Here is a 15,203-nt window from a genome sequence, read left to right on the forward strand (position 1 = left end):
AACATATTCCGATTCGTTGCTCAAGACACAAGTTTGCTCGTTTCACAGTGCAGGTAAATGTATCACAAATTATTCCGAGTAGTCTTATCACATCAGTCTATGTAAAATGGGATCTTTTTCTCACCCTGAATTCTTAATATGCTTTTGCATCGTCTAATGAAATTCTCATTTTGAATTCCATACAGGCCGTTTCTATCGAAAGAGGGCAACCCCATGGATAGGCATCTGACTGGTTGGGGAACTTCTTATGACCAAAATGAGGAGGATGAGGACTGGCAACTAATTGAATGGGCAGTTCTTGTTCTTTTCAATCCGATTGCTGAGAGAGCTGCTGGATATATATTACCACTACCGTGCAAAAATAGCATGTTATCTGGAAGAGCATATGTCCATGAAGTGATTAATGGACATCCAGCAAGGGTTCTTGAGAATTGTAGGCTCACAGTGGACTCTTTCATGCGACTATGTGAAATTTTGGTTAGTGGAGGATACGTCCCGCAAAACCCTCAGAAAAGAGTACAAATAGAAGAGGCATTGTGCATGACATTGGTGATGTTAAGCCACAACCATCGAATGCGTCCACTTGCTGAACGATTTCAGCATTCCCCGGAAACTATATGTAGGAACATTCACGAGGTCCTTAGAGGTATTTGTGAATTAGGAAAACATCTTATTCGACCCAGAGGCCAAAATAATGTGCATCCAAAGATTTATACGGATCGAAGATTCGCCAATTGGTTTATGGTACGAATATTTTTCACCTTTTTCGTAATGCATACCCTTAACGATTACAAATCGTTCCTTTACTCCTTCAATTAATATTTTTTGTTGCCATAGATAATGCTAATACAGACATCGCAACTAACTCACTTATTTCATGCATAGAATGCGGTAGGTGCAATGGATGGGACTCATATTCCAGCACATGCTCCGCCTGGGGAACAAGTCGCATACATGAATAGGCATGGCCAAGCAACACAGAATGTATTAGCCATATGTGATTTTGATATGCGATTTACATATATTTATGCTGGATGGGAAGGGAGTGCACATGATGCACGTGTGTTGGATGGAGCATTAACAGGGCCCACACATTTTCCAATGGCTCCGTCAGGTGGAAAGGCTTATATAATAATATATCATTTTTTATGGTTTTTACAAGCTTATTTTTTCCCTATTCCGAAGTAATTTTTTTTCCCATTCAATAAATGTCATGGTAGGGAAATACTACTTGGTTGACAGTGCATATAGAAATATTCCTGGATTTCTTGCACCTTATCGTGGTACACCCCGACACCAGCCTGAAAGACGACGAGGTTTCACGTCCCCACAGCAGCTTTTCAATACTCGCCATTCAGCGCTTCGGAATGTAATTGAGAGGTGTTTTGGGGTGCTAAAAAGACGATTTGCCATATTGCGTGGTCCAGTGCCAAATTTTTATATGACTACACAAATAAATGTTGTCATCGCTTGTTGCACACTTCACAATTTTATACGGGACGAATTGCCGGAGGACGACATCTTCAATGACCACGAACAGGAGATGGAAGTTGACGGAGAAGGTGGGGTACCACCAAGGCCAGAAATCCAACCCTTCCACGCTTCGCAAGAAGAGGTGAATGAATGGCATGAAATGAGGGATACAATGGCAAATGGAATGTGGAATGACTACAGAAGTGGTAGACGAAGGCAGTAGGAAAGAAATATCAATGCTCTTGCTTTAATGTTAGTGTGTCTGTGTATGGTCTGTACTGAACATAACAAGTACAGATATCATCTAATTTCAAGTCCTTGATAATTCTATTAGTATTAAGATTGTGTGTGCTAGATGGTACCAGGGTTGTTGTCTGGCCGATTACAAGCACTGGCTTTGTATTTGCTATTCCGATTGGAAATTAATAAGATGTCTTAGCGGCATGGTACCTGTTTTATCTACAACAGGTGGTTCAATAGTTTACACTTAAAAAAAATGTTAAATTTGGGATGGAGAATTAACAATCCATACAAAAATCCTAAAACGAATTCTAGAGAAATTAACTATCCATACATAATTTCGTTATTCTAATACGGTCAATATATTCCACATACTTTGACTGGAATAAATATAATTATTCAAAAGAATACTATGAGTCCATACAAAGCCTATGTATAGCAATTATGTATATATGTACATATGTTTAAATTTCTGTTAGTCATCTCTTGATTATTTCTTATTCTACGGTGGTAGAGTATTTAGTAATTTGGGTAAATGATGTATTACATTATTTTTACTCTTATGATGTCTTAATTTAGTTTGAAATTGATTCTTTTAAAAATCACAGCTGATTAATCAGTAACTGGGAATTAAATTTCAGGTAATTTCGAGTCAACCGGCTTGACCCACCAACCGGAAACTTTCGGGTTCAGGTCAGGATACCTGACCCGTCACCCATGATGGGTTGGGTTCGGATCAACAGATTTTCTGATGGGAGTTCGGGTCAACAGATTTTCTGATGGATCGGATCAGGACCCGACCCATGATCCGACCCATCAACCTGATTTGAACCCAATTGCCACCCTAAGGACCATTTGGTTGATTTAAAGAAACTGTTTGAAAGATTGATGAAATATAATTTGAAGTTGAACCCTGCGAAATGTACTTTTGGAGCTCTGGCTGATAAGTTATTGGGGTTTATTGTCAATAAAAAGGGCATAGAGATAGATCCTGCAAAAATAAAAGCAATTCAAGATATGCCTATTCCAAAAACTCAAAAAGATGTGAAGAGTTTTCTTGGAAAGATCAATTTCATTAGCCGATTCATTGCACAGTTAACCTCTACCTATGAGCATTTGTTCAAATTGTTGAAAAAGAATGTGCCGATGGATTGGAATGAAGATTGTCAGCAAGCTTTTGATAAGATTAAGAATTACTTGTTAAATCCTCCGGTCTTAGTGCCACCTCAGCCAGGGAAACCTCTGATTATGTATTTGTCTGTTCTTGATGAGGCTGTTGGATGCATTCTGGGACAGCATGATGAGTCTGGGAGAAAGGAATAAGCCATCTACTATCTGAATAAAAAATTTACGGCATATGAAGCCAACTATTCTTTTCTTGAGAGAAGTTGTTGCGTTTTAGCATGGACAGTTCATAAGTTGAGACATTATTTACTCGGCTATACCACATACTTGATTTCTCGTTCTGATCCTCTAAAATACCTGTTGGAAAAGTCGATGCCCATGGGACGTATGGCTAAGTGGAAAATGATCCTCTCCGAGTTCGACATTGTCTTCACAATATGAAAGGCAGTTAAGGGACAAGTCATAGCAGATAATTTGGCAGAAAATTCAAGAGAGGATGATTACCAGGCATTGCATACCTATTTTCCTGATGAAGAAATTTTGATCATTAGAGCAGTTGAGGACATGAGTGAGCAGTATCTTGGGTGGAGGTTATTTTTCGACGGTGCATCGAATTCTTTTAGAGTTAGATTGGAGTAGTTTTAGTGTCGCCTGAAGAGAAATACTATCTTGCTACTGCTAAATTATGATTTTCTTGTACCAAAAATATGGTCGAGTATGAAGCGTGTATTTTTGGATTGAAAATGGCATTGGACATGGAGATCAAGGATCTGATAGCATTCAGTGATTCCGATTTACTTGTGCACCAGATACTTAAGCTGTGGGTAACTCGGGATTAAAAAATTATGCTGTATCATTGTAACTTGCTTGGCTTGGCCAGCAAATTTAGGAATTTGGAACTCAGACATATTCCTCGCACTCGTAACGCCTTTGTTGATGCTTTAGCTACTCTGTCTTCGATAATCCAACATCCAGATAAGTTGGTGATTGAACCTATACAGATTCAATTTCAAGATAGGCCAGCCAATTGTCTGGTTATAGAAAGGGTCTCTGATATTCACTCTTGGTACAATAATATTAAGGAATTCATGAGAACGGGATCCTACCCTCCTGATGCTGATTCTGTTGCAAAAAGTTTCTTACCTAGAATGTCATCAAGATTTTTCTTGAATGGAGAAGTGCTATACAAGAAAACATCTAATTTGGGCCTTTTAAGATGCATCAATGAAAACGAAGTCGATTATGTGATGAAAGAAGTACATAGTGAAATTTGTGGGCCACACATGAATGGGCATCTACTGGCTAAAAAGATCATGAAAACATGATATTTTTGGCTTACCACGCAGCATGACTGTGTAAATTTTGCTAGAAAGTGTGTTAAGTGTCAAATACATGGTGATGTTATACGTTCTCCTTCGACATAATTGTATAGTATGACTGCTCTATGGCCAAGTTCGATTTGGGGGATGGATGTGATCAAAACTATTGATCCTCCTGCTTCAAATGGACATCGTTTCATTCTAGTGGCAATTGAATATTTCACCAAATGGATTGAGTCAGCATCCTATAAGCATGTAACTAAGAAAGTGGTGTCGGATTCTTGAAAAATAATATCTATCGTTTTGGGGTACCGGAAACATTGATCATTGATAATGCCAAAAACCTCAACAATGATATGGTGGATGGATTATGTGAACAGTTCAAGATCAGACATCGAAATTCTATCATTTACAGGCCTCAAATGAATGGAACCGTCGAAGCCGTAAATAAGAATTTGAAGAAAATCATTCGTAAGATGACTGAAACACACCGGGATTGGCATGAGAAGCTGCCTTATGCATTGATGGCGTATAGAACTACTATCAGGACTTCTACCGGAACAACTCCTTACTCTCTTATGTATGGAATGGAAGCAGTATTGCTTGCAGAAGTTGAAATTCCTTCCTTTTGCATTTTAATGGAAGCTCAGATAAAAGATGCTGAATGGGTCAGGGAACGCTATGAGCAGTTGTCTCTAATTGATAAAAAGATGTTGAATGCCGTTTGTCATGGGCAATGTTATCAGCGACGAATGGCTCGAGCTTACAACAAAAAAGTTAAACCCCGTTTGTTTGAAGTTGGAGATAAGGTGTTGAAACAGATTCTTCCAATGCAAGAGGAGGCTAAAGGGAAGTTTGCTCCCAATTGGTAAGGACCATTCATTGTTAAGAAAGTGCTATCCGGAGGAATGTTTTTTCTTATGGAAATGGACGGTCAAGTTTTTCTCCAACCAATCAATGCAGACATGTGCAAAAAATTTTTCATTTGATTATAAATATTTTTTTCTTTAAAAGTACTGCAAGAGATCGATTTAAGGCATACTTCCTCTCATTTTTCCATTTCAATATTCTATCCCTAATTTTTTCCTTTTGACTTTTTATAACCACCTTCCTTTTTCACTTGGCAGTCCCTTAAGATCACTAACCCTATATTGGGGCAATTTGGTTTAAAAAAAAAAGAGAAAATGAAAAGAAAAAAAAGAAAGAAATAGAAAAGAAAATTAAAAAAAGAAAAGAAAGGAAAAGAAAAATAGAGAAGTTCAATTAGAATTAAACTGGGGCAAAATTTTATCTCTTCCAACCCCTAGATCGGAGCAAGTTTTTGAAAGAATGCTATCTCAAATGATTGCAAACCCATTATATGATCTGCTGTCAAGTCTTTCAAGTCTTAACCTTTCATTTACTACTCTATCCGATCCTAATCACAAGAGCCAAAACTGCCGACTTTCATCTTTAGCAGTACTTTGAGGAAAATTTTTCTTAATCAATTGGCAAATGATGTAAATACAACTTTTCTGAAATATTTCAGAGATGATTATGTCACTGATGCCACAAATCCTCCAAAATATGACTGAATTGACACGGTTGGGGGTTAAAATTGTCTTGTCTATGTCTCAAGGTGAAAACCTGAAAGGCCACCTTCCAAAAAAAAGGAAAAAGGTAGGGGAAATCTTAATAAAAACCCGAAAAGGCGCTAAGGTAGGGTTTTTGAATACAAGAGGATCAGTAACGAAGAAGAAGATGCTGAGGTCTGAAAACTGGTGACTATGTTAATTTGGGTCTCTTTCATATGTTGTTCTTTTGCTGACAATGAATTCCAAATGGATGACGTCGAATGGGTCAGATTGAGCATTTTTCTTCATCAAAAGCCATCTTCTGGATATGTATCCAACCATGTTCATAAGTTCAACAATTTTGTTTTACTATTGTATTTACTATTTTATTTATTTATTATGTATCATTGTTTACTTTATATCAGCATTATTGCATGATAAATAATATATTTTTTAATTATTTATATTTCTCATTTATTGGATCTCATTCAAAAGACAATCCCCTATAATTTATCCCAAATGAGTCATGAAATTGAAAGTCCTATGATAATAAAGTATGGTCGATTGACATTTGACAGTTGCAAAGATTCTAAAGGGCTTGTTGACCGAACCTAAGGGAGCGATCTGTCAATATTGAAACTCATGTTTACATGGTTCTCAAGGCAAGAGGATCACATAGTGGTGGCAGTGTTTTCATCACAGTTGTTTCTTTTCCTTTGTTCTTTTTTGCGGGAAAATTTACGTGACACAACACTGATTTAGTTAAGCATGATTCACACTGGGCAAATGGTAGAAGGATTGAACTCCAAGTTTTGCTGTACATTTTTTAAGAAAGAAAAATCATTATTCCCTTTCTTTTAAAATTTGAAAAATCAAGGAAAGTTGTAAGTCCACCAAGTAAGTTTGACTTGGTTTATTACCTTTTGAGCAACATATATTCTGATCTTTCAGTTCGATAGCATAGAACTTGTGTTTTCATTTCTTCTGCTAGTTATTTGAGCTCGAGTTTAATCCTACCCATTATCTAGGTTTCGAGGATATTTTCATTCTCTTGATAAGCATCTGGGTTTGGATTCAGTCCCATTGAACAATCTAGATAAAAAAGATTAAATTTAATTTCTTGCTGGTTATTCTCAGCGTCCACCGCGCACCCTTTTATCTCCTTTTTTGACAATTTAATTTTCGGTTGGTGAGTCTCAGCATCCACCGCGCACCCTTCTACCTCCCTTCTTCACAGATCAAAAGATCAAATTTAATTTTCTATTGGTGAGTCTCAGCGTCCACCGCGCACCCTTCTATCTCCCTTCTTGACAATTTAATTTCCTGTTGGTGAGTCTCAGCGTCCACCGCGCACCCTTCTATCCCCTTTCTTGACAATTTAATTTCTTGTTGGTGAGTCTCAACGTCCACCGCGCACCCTTCTACCTCCCTTCTTGACATATCAAAAGAAATAAAAAAAACCAATCAAATTTAATTTTACGTTGATGAGTTTCAGCGTCCACCGCGCACCCTTCTACCTCTCTTCTTGATAGATCAAATTTAATTTCCTGTTGGTAAGTTTTAGCGTCCACCGCGCACCCTCCTATCCCCCTTCTTGAAGCGTAACCGCGTCTCTCCGCGCATCTTTTTCTAATTATAATAGTTGACTTTTCTTAACTATTTGGATTAACAATTGTGCTTTCTCATTCATTTTGTGTTTCATGTTTAGAAGTTCTGGGAGCTCAGATTTTTTCGATGTTGCGAAGATCACAGATGGTCAATACATTTATTTCATTGTGGTTCATTGGTATTCGAACTACGTTTGACCCGATTCCCTTGGCGGGATACGTAGACAACTCTACATGAGTTCGGTCACGTGTTTTGCAACATTATTGCATCATTTTTGGCCAATAATTATAGCCAAATGTTGGCTTTTTATTTGAATTTAGGAGTAGTTAGAAGAGACAGGTAAACAATTTGGTGTCTATGTCTTTGTCTTGAGTTTTTTTGAAACTCTACACAAAGATGGGTAAGTTGTAGACACCAAATTTTTGTCAAATTTTATGTTTTGTTGAATATTTTTTATTTGATGAGTCATTTATTTTCTTACATTTTAAGTATATTTTGTCTCATTTTTGTAGGTTTATCTTAAAAAAAAAAAAGAAACCATGATTTGAAAGAAACTAAATCCCTTTCACATCTCTCGGCTCCATCCTGAACCTTGGACTGACAAAAAACCAACTCTTTACTTTTTTTCCCAATAGAATCTCTCGGCCGCTCCTAACATAAAAAAAGGACAGAACAAAAGAAGGAGAGCTCCCTCACTCTCTCGGCCATATCCCCCTTTTTGCTCACTTCACACAATAGACCCCATACACACTCCACTCTCGACCCTCTCTCTTTCTTTTCTCTCAAGGGGCAAGGCAAAAAAAGAAGGACTCATCTCTCGGCCTCTCCCTCAACAGACAAGCAAAAAAAAAAAGAAAACACCCCACTCTTACTCCTCACTCTCTCCCTCTCTTGGACTTGGGCAGCGGAAAGAAACAGAAAAGAAGAAAAAATTTTCCCTCCCTCTCTCGGCTGGCTCTTAATGGACAAAAGAAAGAAAAAAATGGGGACTCTCTCTGGTCTTCGAACGCAGAAGAGAAACACGGAAGAAGAAGAAAATTTCCCTCGGCCTTTCCTCTTTCCCAATATTTTCCCAACACACTCACAGGCATCAGAAAAACTTCAGCCACGGCAATTCCACTTTCATTGAGGTATTTTCTAGTTTTTTTTAAAGCATATTAGATAAATTCTGGTTTTAATTTATCTTGCTTTAGCTGGTTTTTATTGCTGTTGTTGTATTGCTGAAATTTGGGAAATGGCATGAACTAGATTGAGGAAAAGGAAATGTTTTTTATGTATGCATGCCAACTATTTGAAAAAATGCCAAGATGAAAAGTTGAATTAAATGGGGTTTTTTTGGTTCGTTTAAGGTTATGGTTGGATTGTAGAAGTCACAAGTAGTGTTTTGGTATAAAATTTACAATTTTTGGGTGAGATTTGAGTGATTTTGAGGAAGCAAAACTGTAACTGTTTTTGGCTATTTGACTACTTTTCTTTCTTTTTTTTTTGTAAAAAATAACTCTGGAAATAGAATCTACGCGAAAAATCGAATGAGGGGGTGTATTTTGAGAAATTTCGATGATCGGAACCGCCGGAGGCCGCCATGGCTGCCAGTTTTGAGGAAGCTTTAGTTTTTCGGTAGAGAAGAGAGGGAGAAAGAAGAAAGAGAAGAAGAAAAAGAAAAGAAAGGAAAGAAAAGAAAAAAAAAAAAAAAGGAAAACGGGTTGGGCTAATTTTTTTTTTTTTTTTGTGGGTTTGTTTCTTATTTTCGGTTGGGTTAGAAGGTTAGACCCATTCTTTATTTTGGTTGGGTTTGAGTGATAAAAGATGGGCTGGCCTGTGTGGTTTGGCTTGGACTTTCGGCTGGATTTAGGTAGTATTCGGTCCAAGTAAATAAAATGATGGCCCGATGGCCTTTTCTTACCCAAGGCAGAAATCGAAATCTTCACTTTAGCCCCTGATCTTTGGAGTAGTTTTATTTTGTCCCAAAATATTTTAAATTTCTTTCATCTAGGTCCTTAACTTAATTGCACATTGGTCCTTAATTTTGTCTTTTATTTAATTTTGACCCTAAACTTTGAGAATATTATATTTTTGACCCCAAAAGTTTTTCAATTATGTAATTTTGTCCTTAGTGAATTTTGACTCTTTTTTATTATGATTGTTTCTTTTCTTTAATAGCTAATTGTGTTACTTTTGAATATATTTAACTTGTAATTTTTAGATGTTCTTAAGTTTCTTTATATTTGACATCTTAAGGTGAATTTACTATTTTTTATCATTATTATTTTTTTCAATTAAATTGGTGTCATGATTCTTTTGTTCATTTTGAGTATAAATAGGGCAATTTGACTTCCATTTAGTCATCACTTCAAAAGGGAGGTACCCCTATTATTATTTAAATGTCAATTACGTACTCTTATGTGCTCCTACGTGTTTCTATGTGTTTATATATTTTTATACGCTTTATTTATTTGATTTAAATGTTCATTCAAATTTTCTTATATTTGTTTAGTTAATTTTTATAATTATTTGAGAGGCATTTAAATACCTTAAAAATGTAATAGATAGGATAATTAGATTTGTAATAGATAGGATAATAGATAGGATGAAGAACGTAGCGAAATGCGATACTTGGTGTGAATTGCAGAATCCCGCGAACCATCGAGTCTTTGAACGCAAGTTGCGCCCGAAGCCTTTAGGCCGAGGGCACGTCTGCCTGGGCGTCACGCATCGCGTCGCAAAAAAAAAAAAAAAAAGATTTGTTTTTTTTTAATTTTTCCATTTTAGACCGTAGTTAGATTCCCCACTGTAATAGATATGTTTTTGTGTGTTCATGTGGTTCATGTGTTATGTGTTTTATCCGTTTTTCTTAAGATTTTTGCATTTAGATATTATGTTTATGTGTTATGTGCTACGTGGTCTTACATGTTTATTTGTTTTAATTTATGCCTTATTTGTTTTACTATGTATTAAGAATGGATGACGTCACCACACTAGTCCAACGCTAGTTGTGGCTTCTCCCTCCGTTTACTTGCTAGTCCAACGCTAGTAAAATTTTTTAGAAATGGGCTAGTCCAACTCTAGACCCTTAGATCGTTCGTGCGTTAGATTCATTTTTGTGTTATATTCATACATTTCATGCATATTTTTTATTCTAGGATTTTTTCTCATTTGCATGATATTTTCCATTGTATTATCCTCTATCCCCTACTCTCTATACGTGTTAATCATATCATTTAAAATTGCATCGCATTTAAATAATTGTAAAATAAGTTAGTTCATTTGCTTGTTCCTATTAGGAGAATTATTCTTTGAACATGGATATGGGTGATTATAACTCTTTAGTTTAAATATCCCATTAATCATTGTATAAGAAAATTATGTCACGAGTTTTTGCTTCCCGCACCCATTATGCTGCATTTCATTTTCCTTTGATCATTTATACCTATGTATATAATTTAATTTTCTTTTCCTTTCTTTTAATTTCATCATTCGCATACTCATAACGCCTTCGAGGAATTATTTTGGTCTTCGCAATCAATGCGATTGGTATCAATTAAACCCTTGAATGGATAGTTTTTCCTTTTCAATATTTTATAAATTTAGATTTGTATCCATGTAGTAAACATCCAAACGTGATAAAATTAAGAGTTAGATTAGGAAATTTTTGACTAAACTTCGCAACTAACTTAGACTAGGTTGAAAAGGTGCCTTGAGTTTGAATTAATCGAACCTTTGCCTTCCCTTTCTTCAACCGTGACTCCCAAACCCATTTTTTCTTGTTTTTCAAAGATTTGGAGTTGTCGAAAAGGGTTTTATTTTATTTTATTTTTTGTCAAAAATATTTTTGGGGTGACTTGGTACACCCAAACTCAATACCAAGTGGCGACTCCTCTTTATCTTAAAAACCCTTTTAGACTAAATTTTGGACCCAAACTATCGCATTCTTTAAAGTCCAATTCTAGGTCCTTTTTCACTTATTTTTAAATAAAATCACATCTTTTATAAACATTTATTTTTCATCGTGAAAAATGGGGCGCGGCAAATGATATATAATTCAAATTTAAATTTGAAACTCAAATTTTACATATGTATTGTGCATCCAACTGTGATAGTAGTTGGATAGTGTATATACCCTTAGTATATATAAGATTTACTCTTAAAATTATGACGTTGGAATTTATATCATCCCTAGGTACAAAAACAGTACAGGTAAACAAAATTATCCAAAGTTTGGTTCAAAAATTCACTCTAATTTTTAAGTTAATCAGTAATGGTAATAATGACAGAAAATAAGCTTGCAAAATAGTTGGACATAATTGGACTCTATCTACTTATTCGGTTGAAGACTCCACCACCTCGTACTATATTTCTCAAAATAAATATGGGTTCCAGGACATTCAATCAATCAATCAAACGAGTGCGACTAAGTAGGATTATGTCTTCGTCAATGGACCATGTCTGGATCATAAGTTCTCCCGACGAAGCATTAAATCATGCAGTATCATGCTATGGGAACGAAGAAGAGGAAGAAAAGTTTCAGTGGGTGCCCAGGAGATTTAACTCTCAACTAACCAAGCTTCCTCATCGGATCATGTTCGAATGATAAAAGTTTTTCCGACGGGGAGCGTTAAAAGATGCTATCATGGAGTAAAGAAGGAAGCAAAAGTCGGTGGGTTATGAAATGATTTTATCTCAACTATCATGATATTTCCTACCCAATTATAGAGTTTGTCATAGATTAATTTTATCCAATTGCGGAGTAAGGAAACATAGTTGGAAGAATTGAATACTCCGAATTTTTTTCCCATCTACAGACAAGAACATTTTTTTGGTACATGCAATGGAAAGATTAGGGTTGTATAAGGGTGCTCAACAGGGCACTCTTTAAGAGGGGATTCCAAATTAATTTCATGAAAAGTTAAAACTAAACAAGAAAAGTGTTTAACTTCAAGGGAGATAATTAACATGGGTGTAGATTCGCATGGTAATTTCTATTTCGTGTAAATTAGGTGCACTAAAGGGTATTTAATAGACACCTATAAGAAAAACCAAATTATAAATATTTTTATGAATAAATTGGATCATAATTGGGACCCTTTTTTGTAAAGTACGTTTTACAAATTTTTCCTACATTTAATCGGCATCTTTAGCCTTTTTGCTGTAAGTATATTAGCCACCCCCTCCCGCTCACCCCAAATCCACAGGTGAGTTTCTTGTGGCGGCATCCAACTGGCCATGAACATGGCGGACGTCCTTGAACTTTAGGTCCTCTTACCGGTCGTAATTGCACACATGATTAGAGGTTGTGGTATCCACTCAAATGAGATACTGTGCTATAATTCTGTGGCATCCAATAAAACAACCGACGATAAGATCAAACTTTGACCGTTTGCAGGCCCGTTTTGTGCATCTGGTAACAGAAATAGTAGAACCACGTAATTTCTGAACATGTCTAACAAGTTTTTCCCTAATACATGAGGCACTCATGTCTAATAAAGATATGTTCCCATGGCTCTCTTGCAAGTTGAATAAAGCATGCATGATAATCATGCCAAAAGAAATTAGATCTTATTATTGAGCAGCTACAATTCGAAGCGTCATGCAAGACTCCCCATTTGATCAGCCTTTGGAAAATTTTTTTGCGTTTCTTGCTTTCTGATAAGCTCAAGAAATTCCTGACTTTTTTTGGGATCTAAACGCAAAATAAATGACATATAAAATTTAACGTGGTTCAATTCTATCATCGAGTCAACATCCATGGAGAGAAAATCAATTCTTTATTATGAAAGGAAAAACTCTAAACAAAAATATAATTTTAATCCAAGTCCAACCCTTGTATATCATCTTTCATTTTTTAAGAACCCTTTCTCACTCTATATATAAGGCTATATGTCACCCTTGTATGCCATTTTGTAATATGTCAATTCCTACCTATTTATAAGTTACATTACTTAACCAACACCCAAGTAATAACAGGAAATAATTGTTGATTCCAAATCTTACACAAAATAGAAAATAACTCCTAATTTCTAAATTCATACGAATAGGAAATTTCTTGGCTATTATTTCAAGTAACTAAAAACAATAAGGGAATAGTTATTTCCACACAAAGTAAGAAATCTGCTTAAAAGAAATAAAGCCAAATTTTTAACAAATCTCTGTCTTGGTAAATATTTCTTTTAACAACCATTTACCTTCAATTACTAAATAGTATGATACCTAACTACATATTTGAATCAATACAGTTCTGATACCTAATTGATTCAATTGACAAATGAATATATGTAGTTACCTCGAATCCAACTATCTAGATTCATTCGATTGCACCATCTCCCGCCGCAAGATTTCTTCTCATGATCAATTGCAGCTTGGGATCTCTTTTTTGTGAACTCTGTTTCTAACCATTGAGGTAATCAAGTGGTAAACTCACCATACTTCTTCTCATTTTTAGAATTGTCTTGCCATATGTAGTTTTCAAAACTCCACCTACAACAAAAAAAATTGTAACTATCAAAGTCTTTTGACGTATGAAAATTAGATATCTTTGTTTCTTGAGGACACATGCCACATCATCTAAAGAATATAATCTAAATCAAAAATCCATCCGAGATGAAGTATCAACCGATGGAATTGTGAGAATATCTCCACCATTTCACATCCAAAATCGACATTGGATTCTAACTTTTTTAACTGTTGAATCACCTGTCTAGATTCACACCATTAAGTATCTCCATGCTTTCTGTCTTCTCATTCTTGACATTTAATGCTATTTACCAAACCTTGAAACAAGAATATCATCCATTAAATTGTTCAATTGGTAAAGCCACCAATCTACTTGATCTCAATAGTCAACCAGAACCTATTTACGAACCCAATTGATACTAGTTATTAGGATCCAAATGCGAAATACACGACTATTGAAATTTCAAGTATACAATAATTTAATAACAAATAAGTCACAAGTGTGAAAGATAAACGACGCGCAAGAATTAATGTGGCTTGTCTCCATTATTGAGTTTATGTCCACAAAGAGAAAATGAGGAAAAACCTTATACAAGAATATAACTTGTATCCAAGTCCAACTCTTGTATACCATCTCTCATCTTTCATGAACTCTCTTTTACCCTATGTATAGAGTTACATGTTGCCCTTGCGTGCCACTTTGTAGTATGCTAATTCCTACTCATTTATAAGTTACATTACTTGGCCAACATCTGAATAATAATAGAAAATAACTACTAATTTTTAATCTTACACAGAATAGAAAATAATTCCTAATTGCTAAACTCATAAAAATAGAAAATATTTTGACTACTATTTCAAGTAACTAAAAATAATAAGAAAATTAGTTACTTTCATGTAAAATAAGAAGTTGCTTAAAAGAAATAAAGTCAATTTCCCCATACTTTTTAACTGTGCACTATTGGGAAAATGGTAATGAACCATGATTATATTTGTCGACCTAACCTCGTAGGCATGGTCCTTTTCCTTAGTTGGAGCCTCGTCCATCTATGAACCACATCTTCCATCAGGGTACGTTAGATGAATTATTTTATACGCCAATTAATGCCTTTCCAACTGTTGTGATGGTTTTCCAAAAGTTTGGCACGTCTCATACTTATGTCACATTCAATTGATGAACTTTTGGTCGAACGAGTAGGTGGGTGAGACAACTTTGATGGGAGTTTGGCTTTGGAAGGCCCCTCAAATACTTAAATTCGCAGGTGGTAAAGAGTAATGCGATGAGGAGGGATGAATACCTCGTTGCCATGAGGTGGGGCATAATGTGGTATTTATAAATATTTCGAGGATTAAGTGTAGATATGATTGTGGTTTATTTGTTATTAAATTTGATTATTGATTACAATATTTTGATAAACACTAATATGAATTATTGTAA

The 15,203-nt window shown here is 35.5% G+C and overlaps 3 protein-coding genes and 1 pseudogene across 3 annotated transcripts; all 4 read left to right on the forward strand.

Moving 5' to 3' along the window:
- Window positions 1-213: 213 nt before the first annotated feature.
- On the forward strand, window positions 214-1,696 carry LOC113713912 (uncharacterized). Its single transcript, XM_072068606.1, has 3 exons — window positions 214-744; window positions 886-1,114; window positions 1,221-1,696. Exons 1-3 carry the CDS (start codon window positions 214-216, stop codon window positions 1,694-1,696), a joined length of 1,236 nt encoding a protein of 411 aa, XP_071924707.1.
- Window positions 1,697-3,581: 1,885 nt separating this feature from the next.
- On the forward strand, window positions 3,582-4,163 carry LOC140015788 (uncharacterized). Its single transcript, XM_072068607.1, has 2 exons — window positions 3,582-3,658; window positions 3,719-4,163. Exons 1-2 carry the CDS (start codon window positions 3,582-3,584, stop codon window positions 4,161-4,163), a joined length of 522 nt encoding a protein of 173 aa, XP_071924708.1.
- Window positions 4,164-4,513: 350 nt separating this feature from the next.
- On the forward strand, window positions 4,514-5,029 carry LOC113713913 (uncharacterized). Its single transcript, XM_072068608.1, has 2 exons — window positions 4,514-4,879; window positions 4,979-5,029. The coding sequence occupies exons 1-2, from the start codon at window positions 4,514-4,516 to the stop codon at window positions 5,027-5,029; spliced, it is 417 nt and encodes a 138-aa protein (XP_071924709.1).
- A 4,875-nt stretch (window positions 5,030-9,904) lies between these two features.
- Window positions 9,905-10,026, forward strand: LOC113715233 (5.8S ribosomal RNA; annotated as a pseudogene).
- The last annotated feature ends 5,177 nt before the right edge of the window (window positions 10,027-15,203 follow it).

This window comes from Coffea arabica, chromosome 10c (genome assembly GCF_036785885.1).
Source record: "Coffea arabica cultivar ET-39 chromosome 10c, Coffea Arabica ET-39 HiFi, whole genome shotgun sequence".
Classification (NCBI taxonomy): Eukaryota; Viridiplantae; Streptophyta; class Magnoliopsida; order Gentianales; family Rubiaceae; genus Coffea; species Coffea arabica.

Excerpts from the sequence above, each read along its gene's own strand:
- LOC113713912 (XM_072068606.1), top strand. The coding sequence starts at position 214 with ATGGATAGGCATCTGACTGGTTGGGGAACTTCTTATGACCAAAATGAG. Across the intron at positions 745-885 it reads GATTCGCCAATTGGTTTATG|AATGCGGTAGGTGCAATGGA; the intron begins GTACGAATATTT and ends TTTCATGCATAG. Across the intron at positions 1,115-1,220 it reads TTTTCCAATGGCTCCGTCAG|GGAAATACTACTTGGTTGAC; the intron begins GTGGAAAGGCTT and ends ATGTCATGGTAG.
- LOC140015788 (XM_072068607.1), top strand. The coding sequence starts at position 3,582 with ATGGCATTGGACATGGAGATCAAGGATCTGATAGCATTCAGTGATTCC. Across the intron at positions 3,659-3,718 it reads GTGCACCAGATACTTAAGCT|CAAATTTAGGAATTTGGAAC; the intron begins GTGGGTAACTCG and ends TGGCTTGGCCAG.
- LOC113713913 (XM_072068608.1), top strand. The coding sequence starts at position 4,514 with ATGGTGGATGGATTATGTGAACAGTTCAAGATCAGACATCGAAATTCT. Across the intron at positions 4,880-4,978 it reads ATAAAAAGATGTTGAATGCC|ATTCTTCCAATGCAAGAGGA; the intron begins GTTTGTCATGGG and ends GTGTTGAAACAG.